The sequence below is a fragment of the Nansenia antarctica genome, assembly GCF_963989245.1.
Source record: "Nansenia antarctica genome assembly, chromosome: 7".
In the NCBI taxonomy this organism is placed as follows: domain Eukaryota; kingdom Metazoa; phylum Chordata; class Actinopteri; order Argentiniformes; family Microstomatidae; genus Nansenia; species Nansenia antarctica.
In genome coordinates this window covers 16078763-16094636 of record NC_137677.1, presented here as the reverse complement: position 1 = coordinate 16094636, position 15874 = coordinate 16078763, and the positions used below count along the sequence as shown (strand labels likewise).

The 15874-nt window shown below is 50.0% G+C and overlaps 1 protein-coding gene across 1 annotated transcript in view; it reads right to left on the bottom strand.

The window, feature by feature from the left end:
- Positions 1–15874, bottom strand: part of LOC308162451 (nucleoprotein TPR-like) — an 83289-nt gene that overhangs the window by 11055 nt on the left and 56360 nt on the right. Inside the window, exons 32-38 of the mRNA XM_080536603.1 lie at positions 14485–14640; positions 13703–13937; positions 9684–9904; positions 8619–8692; positions 7570–7751; positions 3891–4091; positions 3334–3455 (exon numbers count right to left, since the gene is read on the bottom strand). Coding sequence (XP_080392729.1) covers positions 3334–3455; positions 3891–4091; positions 7570–7751; positions 8619–8692; positions 9684–9904; positions 13703–13937; positions 14485–14640 — 1191 coding nt within the window. The remainder of the gene's footprint in view (positions 1–3333; positions 3456–3890; positions 4092–7569; positions 7752–8618; positions 8693–9683; positions 9905–13702; positions 13938–14484; positions 14641–15874) is intronic.

Below are 15874 nucleotides of genomic sequence, written 5' to 3'. Positions count from 1 at the left end.
CAGCCTCCCCAGCAGGATATGCAACCACATCTGCACGACCCACAACAGGAGCATCAGAGCAGAACGTCAGGTAGAGAATCCACCAAAGAAACCCCGGAGAAGCCAGACCGGAAACCCAAGATCAAGTGGCCAAAGGCCAGTGACAAGGATCCATGGAGAAGCTTTGACGAAAGCTTACATACCACCCTCCAGAACAGTCTAAGAGGCAGCACAACGTCCAAGCTGAACATCTTCGGCCATATGATCTATGAGGAAGGCAAGGGAAGATTTGGAGAGATGCCTCAGAGGAGGACCGTTCCGAGGCAGAGCGGGAGACGGGAGAGAGAAATCCTCCAGCTGGTAAAGGAGCGGCGACGTTTGCGGAAGGCATGGAGGAGAGCTGAGGAAGAGGAGAAGGAGGGCTTGCAGAACCTCTGGAGTCAGATCAGAACCAGACTCACCCACCTGAGGCGAGCTGAACGGATCAGGAAACGTACGTAGAAGCAACAAGGAAAAGGCAAGGACGAACTTCCCGGGACCCGTTCAAGTACGCCCGGGGTTTGCTTGAGGAGAAGAAATTGGGGAAGCTGCAGACCACCGAGCAGGAGCTGGAGGAACACATCAAGGAGCAGCTCAGTGACAGCCAAAAGGAGAGTCCCCTTGGTTCCCCAGGGCACGTACCGCTCCCACCCGAGCCCTCTTCTCAGTTTGACACCACTCCCCCCAGATGGTCTGAAGTTAAGCAGGTGGTGGAGCATGGCAGAGCTGCATCTGCAACCGGACCAAATGGCGTCTCCTATAGGGTATACAAGAACTGCCCAAGGACCCTGAAGCTTTTGTGGAGACTAATGGGCATTGCCTGGAAAACAGAATCCATCCGTTCAGCATGGAGCAGAGCAGTCACTACCTTCATCCCGAAAGAGAAAGACTCCTATAACATCAGCCAATTCAGAGGCATAGCCTTATTGAATGTGGAGGGGAAGATTTTCTTCCCAGTGATGGCAAAGCGCATGACCAGCTACCTCCTGGCAAACAACTACATCGACACCAGCTGTCAGAAGGCAGGCGTCCCAGGATTTCCTGGCAGCTATGATCTGGGAACAGATCCAGAAAGCGAAATCAGACCTGCACGTCGTTTGGCTGGACCTTGCAAACGCCTATGGGTCTGTTCCCCACCAGCTCATCCACTTTGCCCTAAAATTCTTCCATATACCACTGTGCATCCAGAGCCTAGTAGCAACCTACTTTAACAACTTCCATGTATTCTACACAACCCAGGAGTTCTCAACGTGTTGGCACCGGCTGGAGAAAGGGATAGCGATGGGTTGTTCCATCTCCCCCATCCTTTTCACAGCAGCGTTTGAGATCATCCTAATCGGCGGAAGACAGATGGTCCGAGGAGTCAGATCCCAGTCAGGTCTGCGACTCCTGGCCCTATGGAGTTATATGGATGATGTCACCACACTCCTTCAGACAGCAGAGTGCACAGCGAGACTTCTGAAGAGGTTTGAGGAGCTCCTAACATGGGCCCGGATGAGGATAAAACCAACTAAGTCCTGCAGTCTCTCAATCAGGAAAGGAGCCCGGAATGACAACATCTCCTTCTCAGTCGATAGCGAGAAGATCCCGCTGCTAGTGGACCATCCTGTGCGAAGCCTCGGAAGGCTTTACACGGCTGACCTTTCTGACAAGCACATGGCTTCCTCTGTCACTTCCCAGCTCTCGGACGGCCTGAAGAAGATCGACCAAAGCCTCCTGCCAGGGAAATTCAAGGTGTGGTGTTACCAGTTCACCTTATACCAACGTCTCATGTGGCCCCTGAAGTTGTGTGACATCACCTTAACAACAGTGCTGAAGTTGGACTCAAAAGCCAACCACTACATCCGCAAGTGGCTGGGCCTACCCTGTTGCCTCTCTAATATAGCGCTGTTTGGAAGAACCACACTGAAGCTCCCACTGAAATCCATCAGCCTGGGCTACAAAAAGGAGAAGGTGAGACTCGTGTTCGAGCTGAGAGACTCACTTGACCCGTTTGTCCAACACAGCAACGCCCAGGTTCGCACAGGACGCAAGTGGGATGCCACGCAAGCAGTTGACCAGGCCATCAATCGCTTGAAACACCAGGAGATCGTCGGGGTGCTGCAACCAGGCAGGACTGGTTTTGGATGGCGATCAGCACCCAAGATATAGTCCAAGGCAACGAGGAAGGAAAGGAAAGATCTAGTGATCTCCGAAGTCGTAAAGATGGAAGAGGAGTGCTACAAAATCAGAGCCGTGGGCCAACAACAGCAAGGAAGATGGACAACGTAGGAGGCTGTGATCAACAGAGCCATCACATGGAAGGATATGTGGAGGATGCCCCAAGCAAGGCTGAGCTTCTCGATCAGGGGCACCTACGACACCCTTCCCAGTTCCCGGAACCTGCACCTCTGGTACGGCACAGAGGAGACCTGCCAACTCTGCAACGCCAACAACCCAAACTTGCGGCACATCCTCTCTGGATGCAAGGCGGCACTGACGCAGGGTCGGTACAGGTGGCGTCACGACCGGGTGCTGCGCAAGCTAGCAGAAATTCTGGAAGCACGCAGACTGGAATCAAACAAGATCAGCCCAGTCACATCACAGCAGCGGATCCAGTTTGTCCAGCAAGGGGGAGAAAATCAGGGCAGCAGCACGAAGCAGTGGTCCCTCCTGTCTCCTGGAGGAGAGCGGAACATGAGAGCTGAACTCGATCGACAGCTGAAGTTCCCACATGAGATCACATCAACCTCCCTTCGGCCAGACATCGTACTCTGGTCCACCCCGATGAGGACAGTCATCATGGCGGAGCTGACCGTTCCATGGGAAGAGGGGATGGAGGCTGCCTTCGAGAGAAAGAAGGAAAAGTACACAGACTTGGCAGCTGTGTGCTCGCAAGCAGGGTGGAGGGCAGTCACCTACCCAGTGGAAGTTGGGTGCAGAGGCTACACAGGAACAACTACACAGCGGCTCCTGAGGTCGCTGGGGATCACAGGATCCAAGCTGAGAAAGGCGCTCAAAGACCTGGCGGAGGAGGCTGAACAAGGGAGCTTCTGGCTCTGGCTCAGAAGAAAGGACAAGGCCTGGGGGAAAGAAGGATCCTAGGGCTGGCTGCAGGGAGTGGCAGGGAGACGTCCCTGTCACTGCTCCACCATCTCCAGATGTTCCGGGATTAAAGGAGCGAAACATCAGTGAAGGGTGGCTCCCGGCTGACGACCCTGCAGTCAGCCCACTGGCACCGTCGGAGGTGCGACAGGCAGCAATGCCCAGCAGGTACACCCACCTGTGCTTTCATCTCTCAAAACTAATTTCTCCTGTGTGTGTGTGTGTGTGTACCTCCAGCCCCATCCTCTGGACTAGACGTAGTCTCTTGGTGACAGGTGATTGGTCAGGCTCCTCTGGGGGCGTGTCTGTCTCTGGCCCCGCCTCCGGCTGATCCTCACGCACACGCTTTGGTCCTGGAGCGCGCACACACACACAGTCACACACACACACACACACACACACACACACGAAATTTGTTTAAATCCACTTCCAAACAATGTTGTTTCCACATAACAAAAATCTTTGAGTCACTATCATATAGACAGGCCTACCGTCCAATAAAGCCTGGGTGGGTTAGGGTCAGACTGTCATACAACACACAGACTAAACAACGGTTCTGTCTGGGGACATGGAACAGTGTGTGTGTCCTTCCCTTAGACAGGCTGTCCTTTACTGGGACATGGGACAGGCTGTCCTTTACTGGGACATGGGACAGTGTGTGTCTGTCCTTCCCATGGGACCTGCTGTTCTACGGATGTTAGTTACTAGGAAGTTAGCTACCATACACACACATCACCAGAGCAATTATCTACCCCCCCTCCACACACACACGTTTCCTAGACAACCACCTGATCCAATCACAGCAGAGGAGGTGGAGGGCCGCTCCTCCTGATTGGCTGGCTCAGCGGGGGGCGTGGCCTGCTGCTGGGTGGGCTGGACGAAGGCGGTGGTCTGGCAGCTGATTGGCTGAGCCAGGCCGGGGGGCGGGACGCTGGGGCTGGTGGAACGCTGGACTGAGACGCTGGGGAACACAGAGACACACCCCCCCTCTGAGGGAGGGGGCTGTTACACACACACACACACACACACACACACACACACCCCCTCTGAGGGAGGGGGCTGTTACACACACACACACACACCCCCCCTCTGAGGGAGGGGGCTGTTACTAGTAGGGTTGGGTACCGAAAATCGGTACCGGTAGGTACCGGTTACTTTACATTCGGTATGTACCCGTACCGAATTGCAAAGGAGATTTCGGTGCCTCATTTCGGTACTTTTCTATCTCGCGACGTCACATCGCCTGTTAAATTTCCACTCAGTGAAAGCAGCGAGTACGGAAGGATAACGAGAAGGTTGCTAATAGCAACTTCCGCTAGCGGGTTGGCGTAACGCGACGCTCGATTTATGGGTGCGTTCCGTAAACTCGTTCTGGAATTCTGATCACCACTCGTGGAATGCCTTCTGTCCAATCAACTGACTTGCTCCCCTTATGACGTCGGGCCCAGTGTGCGCTGCGACGCTCTCAGAGCGAGTTTACGAACGCAAGCCTTTGATTGGACAGTGCACTCCAGGATTCGACGCGTCTGTTGATGATGTTGTGCGGATGTGTGGCTGCGTCTCTTCGAGGTGGACAACATGATCGGGGATCTCTTGATATTCGGGTACTGTCCTTATCCTACTACTGTGTCTGAAATATCAATCGTCATGTCAACATGGACCAGAGAGGGGGAGGGGAGTAGTAGTAGCTGAGCGGCAACAGAGTTTGGATTTTGACGAGGTGGAGGGCTCCAGTTTATCAGAGTTATATTTCCTCTTGGTTCTGGGGGCTATGCAGGCCTCTTCACTAGATCCCTTTTTTACGAATATTCTGATGTCCTTGAGGGGCTGCCGAACAAGTGTGTACTCGTATTCGACATCAGTACCAACGATAGGCACCCCCAGCTTAATGGAGTCCCCAAGGCTCAGGAGTTTTATTTTCATTTATTTTAATTTGAGTGTATATTTAACTAATATATATTGTGCCTCAGCAATAAAAAAGTGAAAAGCTGTTTAATGTTGTCGACCGTGTTATTATATATATATATATATATATATATATATATATATATATATATATATATGTCATTTAAAAAAATCAAAAGTACCGAATTAAGTACCGTTTTGGTACCGGTACCGTTTTTAAAGTATCGGTTAGGTACCGGTACCGGATAAAACCCAAACGGTACCCAACCCTAGTTACTAGGGGTGTAACGGATCACCTAACTCACGGATCGGGTCACGTTTTTTTTTTTTTTTATACTTTATTTTTCTTTTCTTTTTTTTTACATGAATTGGGTCACGGTTTTTGAGTCATGGATCGGATAATTTTTCGGATCAACACAAATATTTTTATAAAAATGCTTTTTCCTTGAATTCTGTAAAAACACCACTTTAATTATGTGAAAAAACCCAACAACATTCAAGATGTCAAAACTGGTAATATATACTGTATACAGTGGGGAGAACAAGTATTTGATTTTGCACGTTTTCCCACTTAGAAAGAATGTAGAGGTCTGTAATTTTTATCATAGGTACACTTCAACTGTGAGACGGATTTTTAAAAATGATTTTAAAGTAATTAATTTACATTTTATTGCATGAAATAAGTATTTGATACATCAGAAAAACAGAACTTAATATTTGGTAAAGAAACCTTTGTTTGCAATTACAGAGATCAGACGTTTCCTGTAGTTCTTGACCAGGTTTGCACACACTGCAGCAGGGATTTGGGCCCACTCCTCCATACAGATCTTCTCCAGATCCTTCAGGTTTCGGGGCTGTCGCTGGGCAACACGGACTTTCAGCTCCCTCCAAAGATTTTCTATTGGGTTCAGGTCTGGAGACTGGCTAGGCCACTCCAGGACCTTGAGATGCTTCTTACGGAGCCACTCCTTAGTTGCCCTGGCTGTGTGTTTCGGGTCGTTGTCATGCTGGAAAACCCAGCCACGACCCATCTTCAATGCTCTTACTGAGGGAAGGAGGTTATTGGCCAAGATCTCGCGATACTTGGCCCCATCCATCCTCCCCTCAATACGGTGCATTCGTCCTGTCCCCTTTGCAGAAAAGCATCCCCAAAGAATGATGTTGCCACCTCCATGCTTCACGGTTGGGATTTTTCTAATAATTGCGCCAACAGTTGTTGCCTTCTCACCAAGCTGCTTCCCTATTGTCCTGTAGCCCATCCCAGCCTTGTGCAGGTCTACAATTTTGTCCCTGATGTCCTATGTAACATATTGATCTTTCTGTGTGTGTGTGTGTAATGCGCGTTCCGCATGTTCCGCTGCAGCTGTAGGATATAGATCACCTTCTATATAAAATCACCTGCTCGGCTTTAATGACTTAACCGCTATTTAAGAAATTATAATTGTTGCCACCCTCTAGTTTTTGTTGAAACTACGTCTTTGTTTTGAGCGCCAGTGCGCGTTTTATGCGCGTGCACGCGGAAAAAAAATCGCACGAGGGAGGCATTTCGAGTTCTTCTCCGCCGAACAACGTAACTAGCTCGCCACGTCTTAAAGGGACCAAGTCATTTGATTGGACAAGAGGCGTTTCTTGAATGCTGATCAGATTCCAGAGCGGATTTACGAACGCAGCCTTGTTGTTGTGGATTCCCAGCTTCATGTGTAGTGAGTAAACAACAGATTCTTTTTTTTTCGCATTATCAACCTATCATTGCGCTTAAGAGTAAAACAAAGCACGCAACTGTCGCGTCTATCTTTTCATGGCAACTCTACATTGTGATTTACAAGAGATATTAACTAATATATTAAGTAATATTATTACTTGGTTACATTTTGCAATTGATCCGCGGTACACATGCGTACCGAACCGTGGGGGGCGATCCGTACGGATCACGGATTATCCGTGATCCGTTACACCCCTAGCTGTTACACACACACACACACACACCCTCTGAGGGGGGGGGGGGCTGTTACACACACACACACACACACCCTCTGAGGGGGGGGCTGTTACACACACACCCTCTGAGGGGGGGGCTGTTACACACACACCCTCTGAGGGGGGGGGCTGTTACACACACACACACCCACCCTCTGAGGGGGGGGGATGTTACACACACACACACACACACACACACACCCTCTGAGGGGGGGGGCTGTTACACACACACACACACACCCTCTGAGGGAGGGGGCTGTTACACACACACACACACACACACACACACACTCTGAGGGGGCAGGGTTACACACACACACACACACACACACCCTCTGAGGGAGGGGGCTGTTACACACACACACACACACACACACACACCCTCTGGGGGGGGGGCTGTTACACACACACACACACACACACACACCCTCTGAGGGGGCAGGGTCACACACACACACACACACACACACCCTCTCAGGGGGCAGGGTCACACACACACACACACACACACACACGACAAGCCACTGATCAGTCACACCAGGAAGTAGCTGCCATCCATCCCATAATACCCCTAATCTCTCTCACCCTCCTGGCTGTCGGCCTGCGTGGTCGGCATGACGGTGGCGGTGGGCGTTGGCATGGCGACGGTAGCCGGGGTGACCATGGGGCGTATGCTGGCGCGGGGCGTGGCCTTGCTGCTGGGGGCGGGGCCGCTGGGGGTGGGCCGGATGTTGGCCGTGGGGGGGTCAGAGGAGCTGGTGCTGGTGCTGGGGGGGGGGTTAAAAAATATAATCAGGAAGTGAAACGCTGGAGACGTGTATGAGCCTGAGGAGGAAGGAGTTCCCCTGTTTACCAAAGCAGCTCTTTAGCCAAGATGGCCGCCTCAAGAGAGGTTAAGAGTTCATGGCCGGGCTAGAGGGAGAGTTCTGCACTTTCAGAGAAAAGGGAAGTAAAACCTATTGGCTGTCAGGGTCAGATGGGCGTGACTAACTAGAGTATAAAAGAGACTCCAGACATTCAACCGACTCTTCGCTTGGAGACTAGCGTGTTAAGACCTGTCCAAAGCCTTGGAGACTAGTGTGTTAAGACCTGTCCAAAGCCTTGGAGACTAGCATGTTAAGACCTGTCCAAAGCCTTGGAGACTAGCATGTTAAGACCTGTCCAAAGCCTTGGAGACTAGCATGTTAAGACCTGTCCAAAGCCTTGGAGACTAGCATGTTAAGACCTGTCCAAAGCCTTGGAGACTAGCATGTTAAGACCTGTCCAAAGCCTTGCGGTGTATTGATGTTTGGAGTACCTCAGTTTTGAAGTCACGGTTTGGTATGTTTTCAGTACAACAGGGTAAAAATCCCCCAAATATGTGTGCATATATATATATATATATATATAATTTAGCAGTGTGTGTACAGTAGTGTGTGTGTGTGTAGTACAGTAGTGTGTGTGTGTAGTACAGTAGTGTTTGTGTGTGTGTAGTACAGTAGTGTTTGTGTGTGTGTAGTACAGTAGTGTGTGTGTGTGTGTAGTACAGTAGTGTTTGTGTGGGTGTAGTACAGTAGTGTGTGTGTAGTACAGTAGTGTGTGTGTGTAGTACAGTAGTGTGTGTGTGTGTAGTACAGTAGTGTGTGTGTGTGTACCTGGTCCTGTCGGCAGCAGGGGAGCTCTTCAGGCTCATCTGTCTCTGCTCTGCTGCTCTCTGCTGCTCCTGGCCCTGTGGGGTGGGGGGGGGGGGGGGGGGGGGGGGGGTGGAGTGTAGGTTCTAGTAAAGGTTCTCACCCTCTCTAACCCTAAAGTAAAGGTTCTAACCCCTCTAACCCTAAAGTAAAGGTTCTAACCCCCTCTAACGCTAAAGTAAAGGTTCTAACCCCCTCTAACGCTAAAGTAAAGGTTCTAACCCCCTCTAACCCTAAAGTAAAGGTTCTAACCCCCTCTAACCCTAAAGTAAAGGTTCTAACCCCCTCCAACCCTAAAGTAAAGGTTCTAACCCCCTCTAACCCTAAAGTAAAGGTTCTAACCCCCTCCAACCCTAAAGTAAAGGTTCTAACCCCCTCTAACCCTAAAGTAAAGGTTCTAACCCCCTCTAACCCTAAAGTAAAGGTTCTAACCCCCTCTAACGCTAAAGTAAAGGTTCTAACCCCCTCTAACGCTAAAGTAAAGGTTCTAACCCCTCCAACCCTAAAGTAAAGGTTCTAACCCCCTCTAATCCTAAAGTAAAGGTTCTAACCCCCTCTAATCCTAAAGTAAAGGTTCTAACCCCCTCTAACACTAAAGTAAAGGTTCTAACCCCCCCCGCCCCCCTCTAACCCTAAAGTAAAGGTTCTAACCCCCTCTAACGCTAAAGTAAAGGTTCTAACCCCTCCCCTCTAACCCTAAAGTAAAGGTTCTAACCCCTCTAACGCTAAAGTAAAGGTTCTAACCCCCTCTAACCCTAAAGTAAAGGTTCTAACCCCTCTAACCCTAAAGTAAAGGTTCTAACCCCTCCAACCCTAAAGTAAAGGTTCTAACCCCGCCCCTCTAACCCTAAAGTAAAGGTTCTAACCCCCCCCGCCCCCCTCTAACCCTAAAGTAAAGGTTCTAACCCCCTCTAACGCTAAAGTAAAGGTTCTAACCCCTCCCCTCTATCCCTAAAGTAAAGGTTCTAACCCCTCCCTCTATCCCTAAAGTAAAGGTTCTAAACCCCCCCGCCCCCCTCTAGCCCGTACCTTAGTGCTGCTCTGCTCCTGGGCGTCGTCCCTCTGCTCAGCGTGAGGGTGAGTCTGCTGCTGGCGGAGGTCTCGGAGCTCGCGGTCCTGTCTCTGCAGCCGGCCTTCCAACTGAGACTTCAGGGCGTTCAGACGGACCTCCATCTCCTCACGGCCCACCTGCAGGTCCTCCTTCTCCTTATACAGCTGCTCCTTCTCCTTACACAGCTGCTCCTTCGCATCTGTAACATGCACACCATCATCATCATCATCATCACCATCATCCAGTGTTGTAGTACTCGAGTCCAGGACTCGAGTACTCGTGACTCGACTCGGGCTCGAGCATGGAGGACTCGTGACTCGACTCGGACTTGAGCTCTGAGGGGACGGCAGGTGGAGACGTGGTCGGACTTGTTTTGATAAAGATTACTGATAAAGATTCTGATGCCGACTGAGGCACCAGAATCGTGCGCTTTGCCTTTAGAGATTTTACATCAAGCTCTAACAAGACCTCTGCTAAGTGTAATATATTATGTAAACGCATATTATGTAAACGCACTATTGAGGAGAAGACAGGGACAACCTCAAACTATAACAGACACTTGTCAAGGAAGCACCCCGAAAAGTAAGTAAGATGCAATATGTCAGGTTATGTCATAACGTTGTAGCTATAGCTTAGACAGCCCATCAGTGTGTCTGTAGCTAGCTGACTGATTAAACATGTCCAGATGTTCAGATTACGATAAAAACGGCAGTGCTGGTGCGGTCCCCTTTTGCATATCAAAGCTTGCTTGGCGAGCAAACAGGGAGAAAAGTTAGGAACAATAAACAATCATGTTTACTTTCCATCTATTTAAGCTTGTTTAGAAATAGTTTAGCAGGTTTAATTGAAGCTGGAGATTCTAAGGTTTCTGCTCCCGTTTTTGCGCGTCTGTGGTAAAAACTTCCGCTACTGACACACTGATGGGTTGGCTAGCTGGACGGTTATGGTTGGCTAGCTGGATGGTTATGGTTAGCTAGCTGGCTGGTTAGCTAGCTGGTCAGCTAGCTGGATGGTTGGTTGGCTAGCTGGATGGTTATGGTTGGCTAGCTGGGTGGTTATGGTTAGCTAGCTGGATGGTTATGGTTAGCTAGCTGGATGGTTATGGTTGGCTAGCTGGATGGTTATGGTTAGCTAGCTGGCTGGTTGGCTGGTTAGCTAGCTGGTCAGATAGCTGGATGGTTGGTTGGCTAGCTGGATGGTTATGGTTAGCTAGCTGGATGGTTATGGTTAGCTAGCTGGATGGTTATGGTTAGCTAGCTGGATGGTTATGGTTAGCTAGCTGGATGGTTATGGTTAGCTAGCTGGTCAGCTAGCTGGATGGTTATGGTTAGCTAGCTGGTCAGCTGGCTGACTGGTTAGTTGGCTAGCTGGATGGTTATGGTTGGCTAGCTGGATGGTTATGGTTAGCTATCTGGATGGTTATGGTTAGCTAGCTGGATGGTTATGGTTAGCTAGCTGGATGGTTATGGTTAGCTAGCTGGATGGTTATGGTTAGCTAGCTGGATGGTTATGGTTGGCTAGCTGGATGGTTATGGTTAGCTAGCTGGCTGGTTGGCTGGTTAGCTAGCTGGTCAGATAGCTGGATGGTTGGTTGGCTAGCTGGATGGTTATGGTTAGCTAGCTGGATGGTTATGGTTAGCTAGCTGGATGGTTATGGTTAGCTAGCTGGATGGTTATGGTTAGCTAGCTGGATGGTTATGGTTAGCTAGCTGGTCAGCTAGCTGGATGGTTATGGTTAGCTAGCTGGTCAGCTGGCTGACTGGTTAGTTGGCTAGCTGGATGGTTATGGTTGGCTAGCTGGATGGTTATGGTTAGCTATCTGGATGGTTATGGTTAGCTAGCTGGATGGTTATGGTTAGCTAGCTGGTCAGCTGGCTGACTGGTTGGTTGGCTAGCTGGATGGTTATGGTTGGCTAGCTGGATGGTTATGGTTAGCTAGCTGGATGGTTATGGTTAGCTAGCTGGATGGTTATGGTTAGCTAGCTGGATGGTTATGGTTAGCTAGCTGGATGGTTATGGTTAGCTAGCTGGATGGTTATGGTTAGCTAGCTGGTCAGCTGGCTGACTGACTGGCTGCTCTCAGACTCGTGACTCAAGTCCTGATTTTCGGGACTCGTAACTCGACTCGGACTAGAGCACGGAGGACTCAGACTTGACTCGGACTCGAGCATGGAGGACTCGGACTTGACTCGGACTAGAGCATGGAGGACTCGGACTTGACTCGGACTAGAGCATGGAGGACTCGGACTTGACTCGGACTAGAGCATGGAGGACTCAGACTTGACTCGGACTAGCGCATGGAGGACTCGGACTTGACTCGGACTAGAGCATGGAGGACTCGGACTTGACTCGGACTCGAGCATTCTCTTCTTTGGTGACTCGTGACTCGACTCGGACTTGAACACTGGGGACTTCTTTGCCATTTGCCATTTAGCAGACGCTTTTATCCAAAGCGACTTACAATTACGAATTACAGGGACATTCCCCCTGGAGTAACTGAGGGCTAAGTGCCTTACTCAAGGGCACACTAGTAGTGGTGTGGCTTCAGGCGGGATTTGAACTCACAACCTTCCGATCACAAGTCCAACTCACTATCCACTAGACCACCACTACCCCTAGGACTCGACCTCGAGATTTAGGGACTCGACTACAACACCAGTGTTTCCTCTATATGCATTGATTCGTGGCGGGCCGCCACGAATGAATTTTCTCCGCCACTAATTGATTCAGTCCACTAAAACAACGATTTATTTTTCTTTATTATGAAGAAAAAAAAACAGATTGAAGCTAGATTCAGGCCGCTTTCAGACCTACATTTCGTTCCGATTTAGGGAGCAGTAAGTTACAATGTTGCAGACTTAATCGCCCCCACAAGCGCGAAGCGACGCGCTTGCAAAACAGTTTTGTGATTGGTCCGAGTTTAGCGGGAAATCAACTCACTCACGCGGCCAGTTTGATAGCAGCCTCGCAGACTTGCTGCAGCGGACCGCTAACGTCCAATCACAACAATGATTTTGTACAGTTCAGTATAATATTTGTAAATATGTTTTTGTTTGAATAATATTCACTCGGTCTTTTAGTTTCACACTCAAAAATCCCTCAAACGGTTCACTCTGTCTACAGCGGGAGAACAGATGGCAGAAGGAGAGCCATCAGCATCGGCTAGCTGTGGTGGTGTATCAGCAGACATTAGCTAGTAAAAAAACTATTCTTATGTGCCGTCACTTTAGCAACAACAGTATTGGCAGGGGAAAAGAAGGGGAGTCGATGTTTTATTGACAACGGAATTACATGCTGGATAAACATGCAGCTAAAATTCAGGGAACATTTGGACAATAAGAGACACACGGGAGAAGTACGGGAAAACAGGGCTCATGTAGGTGTCATCAAAGGTAAGAGTTGGTTTTCTTTAACTCAGCTGATACTCAGCTGTTTACCGAATGTTACATCTGACTGTCACACTGTGATTTTACTTCTGTAATGTGGTGGGTTGACATAATTCACCCACGGAACTATGGGTTGGGAGTATTGTTCCGCACGGACAGATAAGTGCGTGGTACCCGAGTTGTTTATTCAGTTCTATTTACTGCCTGAGTGTGTTGTTGACAGTCGTTCATATCCTACATTAAACGTTTAGCTTTGTCATTTGATACGCCGCCTACGACTCCCATCTCTCGGCACTACAGTAAACAGTTAATCAGTAACATTAGCCGGTTTTGTGCTCATGTAGACCTACTTCGTATTGATGAGCTGAGGATCTGTGTGTGTGTGTGTGTGTGTATGTATGTGACTGTCAGTCACAAGTTTATATTCTACGGATGTTGTTCAGTGCTGTATGTGCGTTCATGGTTCTGTGTGTACTTCATATTCGATGAGCTGATTATCTTTCACTGTGTGTGAAAGAGTTTTTGGTGAAATTACGTCGCGCGCTCTGCGCGCAAGGAATCGCCCTTCCACCACTAATGTGGAAATTGAACACTGTCATCATCACACTCACTGTTGAGCTGGTTGATCTTCTGCTTGGCTCCCATGAAAGCCTTCTTGGTCTTCTCCTCCTTGTCGGCCATCTGTTGCCGTAGCAACTCCTCCTTACTCCGCCTCTCCTGCAGCTCCTGCCGCAGGGCGTTTAGTTCCTCCCCCGTCTGCGGTTGCGCAGCCTCTGAGGTCTGCGCCGTCTGGCTGCTCTGCTGCTGCTGCAGCTGAACCACCTCCGCCTCCCGCTCAGCCAGCGCCTGGGACAAACAACCACACAAAAGGTTCAATCTAATCTGTGTGTGTGTGTGTGTGTGTGTGTGGTCCTACCTTCTGTGTGTGTGTGTGTGTGTGGTCCTACCTTCTGTGTGTGTGTGTGTGTGGTCCTACCTTCTGTGTGTGTGTGTGTGTGTGTGTGTGTGTGTGTGTGTGTGTGGTCCTACCTTCTGTGTGTGTGTGTGTGTGTGTGGTCCTACCTTCTGTGTGTGTGTGTGTGCTAGGTCCTCCTACCTTCTGTGTGTGTGTGTGTGTGTGTGTGTGGTCCTACCTTCTGTGTGTGTGTGTGTGGTCCTACCTTCTGTGTGTGTGTGTGTGTGTGTGTGGTCCTACCTTCTGTGTGTGTGTGTGTGTGCTAGGTCCTCCTACCTTCTGTGTGTGTGTGTGTGTGTGTGTGTGTGGTCCTACCTTCTGTGTGTGTGTGTGTGGTCCTACCTTCTGTGTGTGTGTGTGTGTGTGTGTGTGTGTGTGTGGTCCTACCTTCTGTGTGTGTGTGTGTGTGTGTGTGTGTGTGTGTGCTAGGTCCTCTACCTTCCCTGTGTGGTCCAGCTGCCCCTCCAGGTCCTTGGCGCGGGCCTCGGCCTGGCCCAGAGACGTCTTCAGGCTCTGGTTCTCCTGGGCTGAGCTCTGCCGGGCCTGCTGGAGTTCCTGCCTGGCCCGCTCCCCCTCCGCCTTGACCTGCTGGGCCTGGGGGTCAGGGGTCAGGGTTAGGAGACATCTGGGATGAGGTCAGGGTCAGTCATTAGGGTCAGGGTCAGTCATTAGGGTCAAGGTCAGTCATTAGGGTCAGGGTCAGTCATTAGGGTCAGTCATTAGGGTCAGGGTCAGTCATTAGGGTCAGGGTCAGTCATTAGGGTCAGTCATTAGGGTCAGTCATTAGGGTCAGGGTCAGTCATTAGGGTCAGGGTCAGTCATTAGGGTCAGTCATTAGGGTCAGGGTCAGTCATTAGGGTCAGTCATTAGGGTCAGGGTCAGTCATTAGGGTCAGGGTCAGTCATTAGGGTCAGGGTCAGTCATTAGGGTCAGGGTCAGTCATTAGGGTCAGGGTCAGTCATTAGGGTCAGTCATTAGGGTCAGGGTCAGTCATTAGGGTCAGGGTCAGTCATTAGGGTCAGTCATTAGGGTCAGTCATTAGGGTCAGGGTCAGTCATTAGGGTCAGGGTCAGTCATTAGGGTCAGTCATTAGGGTCAGGGTCAGTCATTAGGGTCAGTCATTAGGGTCAGGGTCAGTCATTAGGGTCAGGGTCAGTCATTAGGGTCAGGGTCAGTCATTAGGGTCAGGGTCAGTCATTAGGGTCAGTCATTAGGGTCAGGGTCAGTCATTAGGGTCAGGGTCAGTCATTAGGGTCAGGGTCAGTCATTAGGGTCAGTCATTAGGGTCAGGGTCAGTCATTAGGGTCAGTCATTAGGGTCAGTCATTAGGGTCAGGGTCAGTCATTAGGGTCAGGGTCAGTCATTAGGGTCAGGGTCAGTCATTAGGGTCAGTCATTAGGGTCAGTCATTAGGGTCAGTCATTAGGGTCAGGGTCAGTCATTAGGGTCAGGGTCAGTCATTAGGGTCAGTCATTAGGGTCAGGGTCAGTCATTAGGGTCAGTCATTAGGGTCAGTCATTAGGGTCAGTCATTAGGGTCAGTCATTAGGGTCAGGGTCAGTCATTAGGGTCAGTCATTAGGGTCAGGGTCAGTCATTAGGGTCAGGGTCAGTCATTAGGGTCAGGGTCAGTCATTAGGGTCAGTCATTAGGGTCAGGGTCAGTCATTAGGGTCAGTCATTAGGGTCAGGGTCAGTCATTAGGGTCAGTCATTAGGGTCAGTCATTAGGGTCAGTCATTAGGGTCAGGGTCAGTCATTAGGGTCAGTCATTAGGGTCAGGGTCAGTCATTAGGGTCAGTCATTTCCTGTCTGACCGCCCCCAGCGGGTGC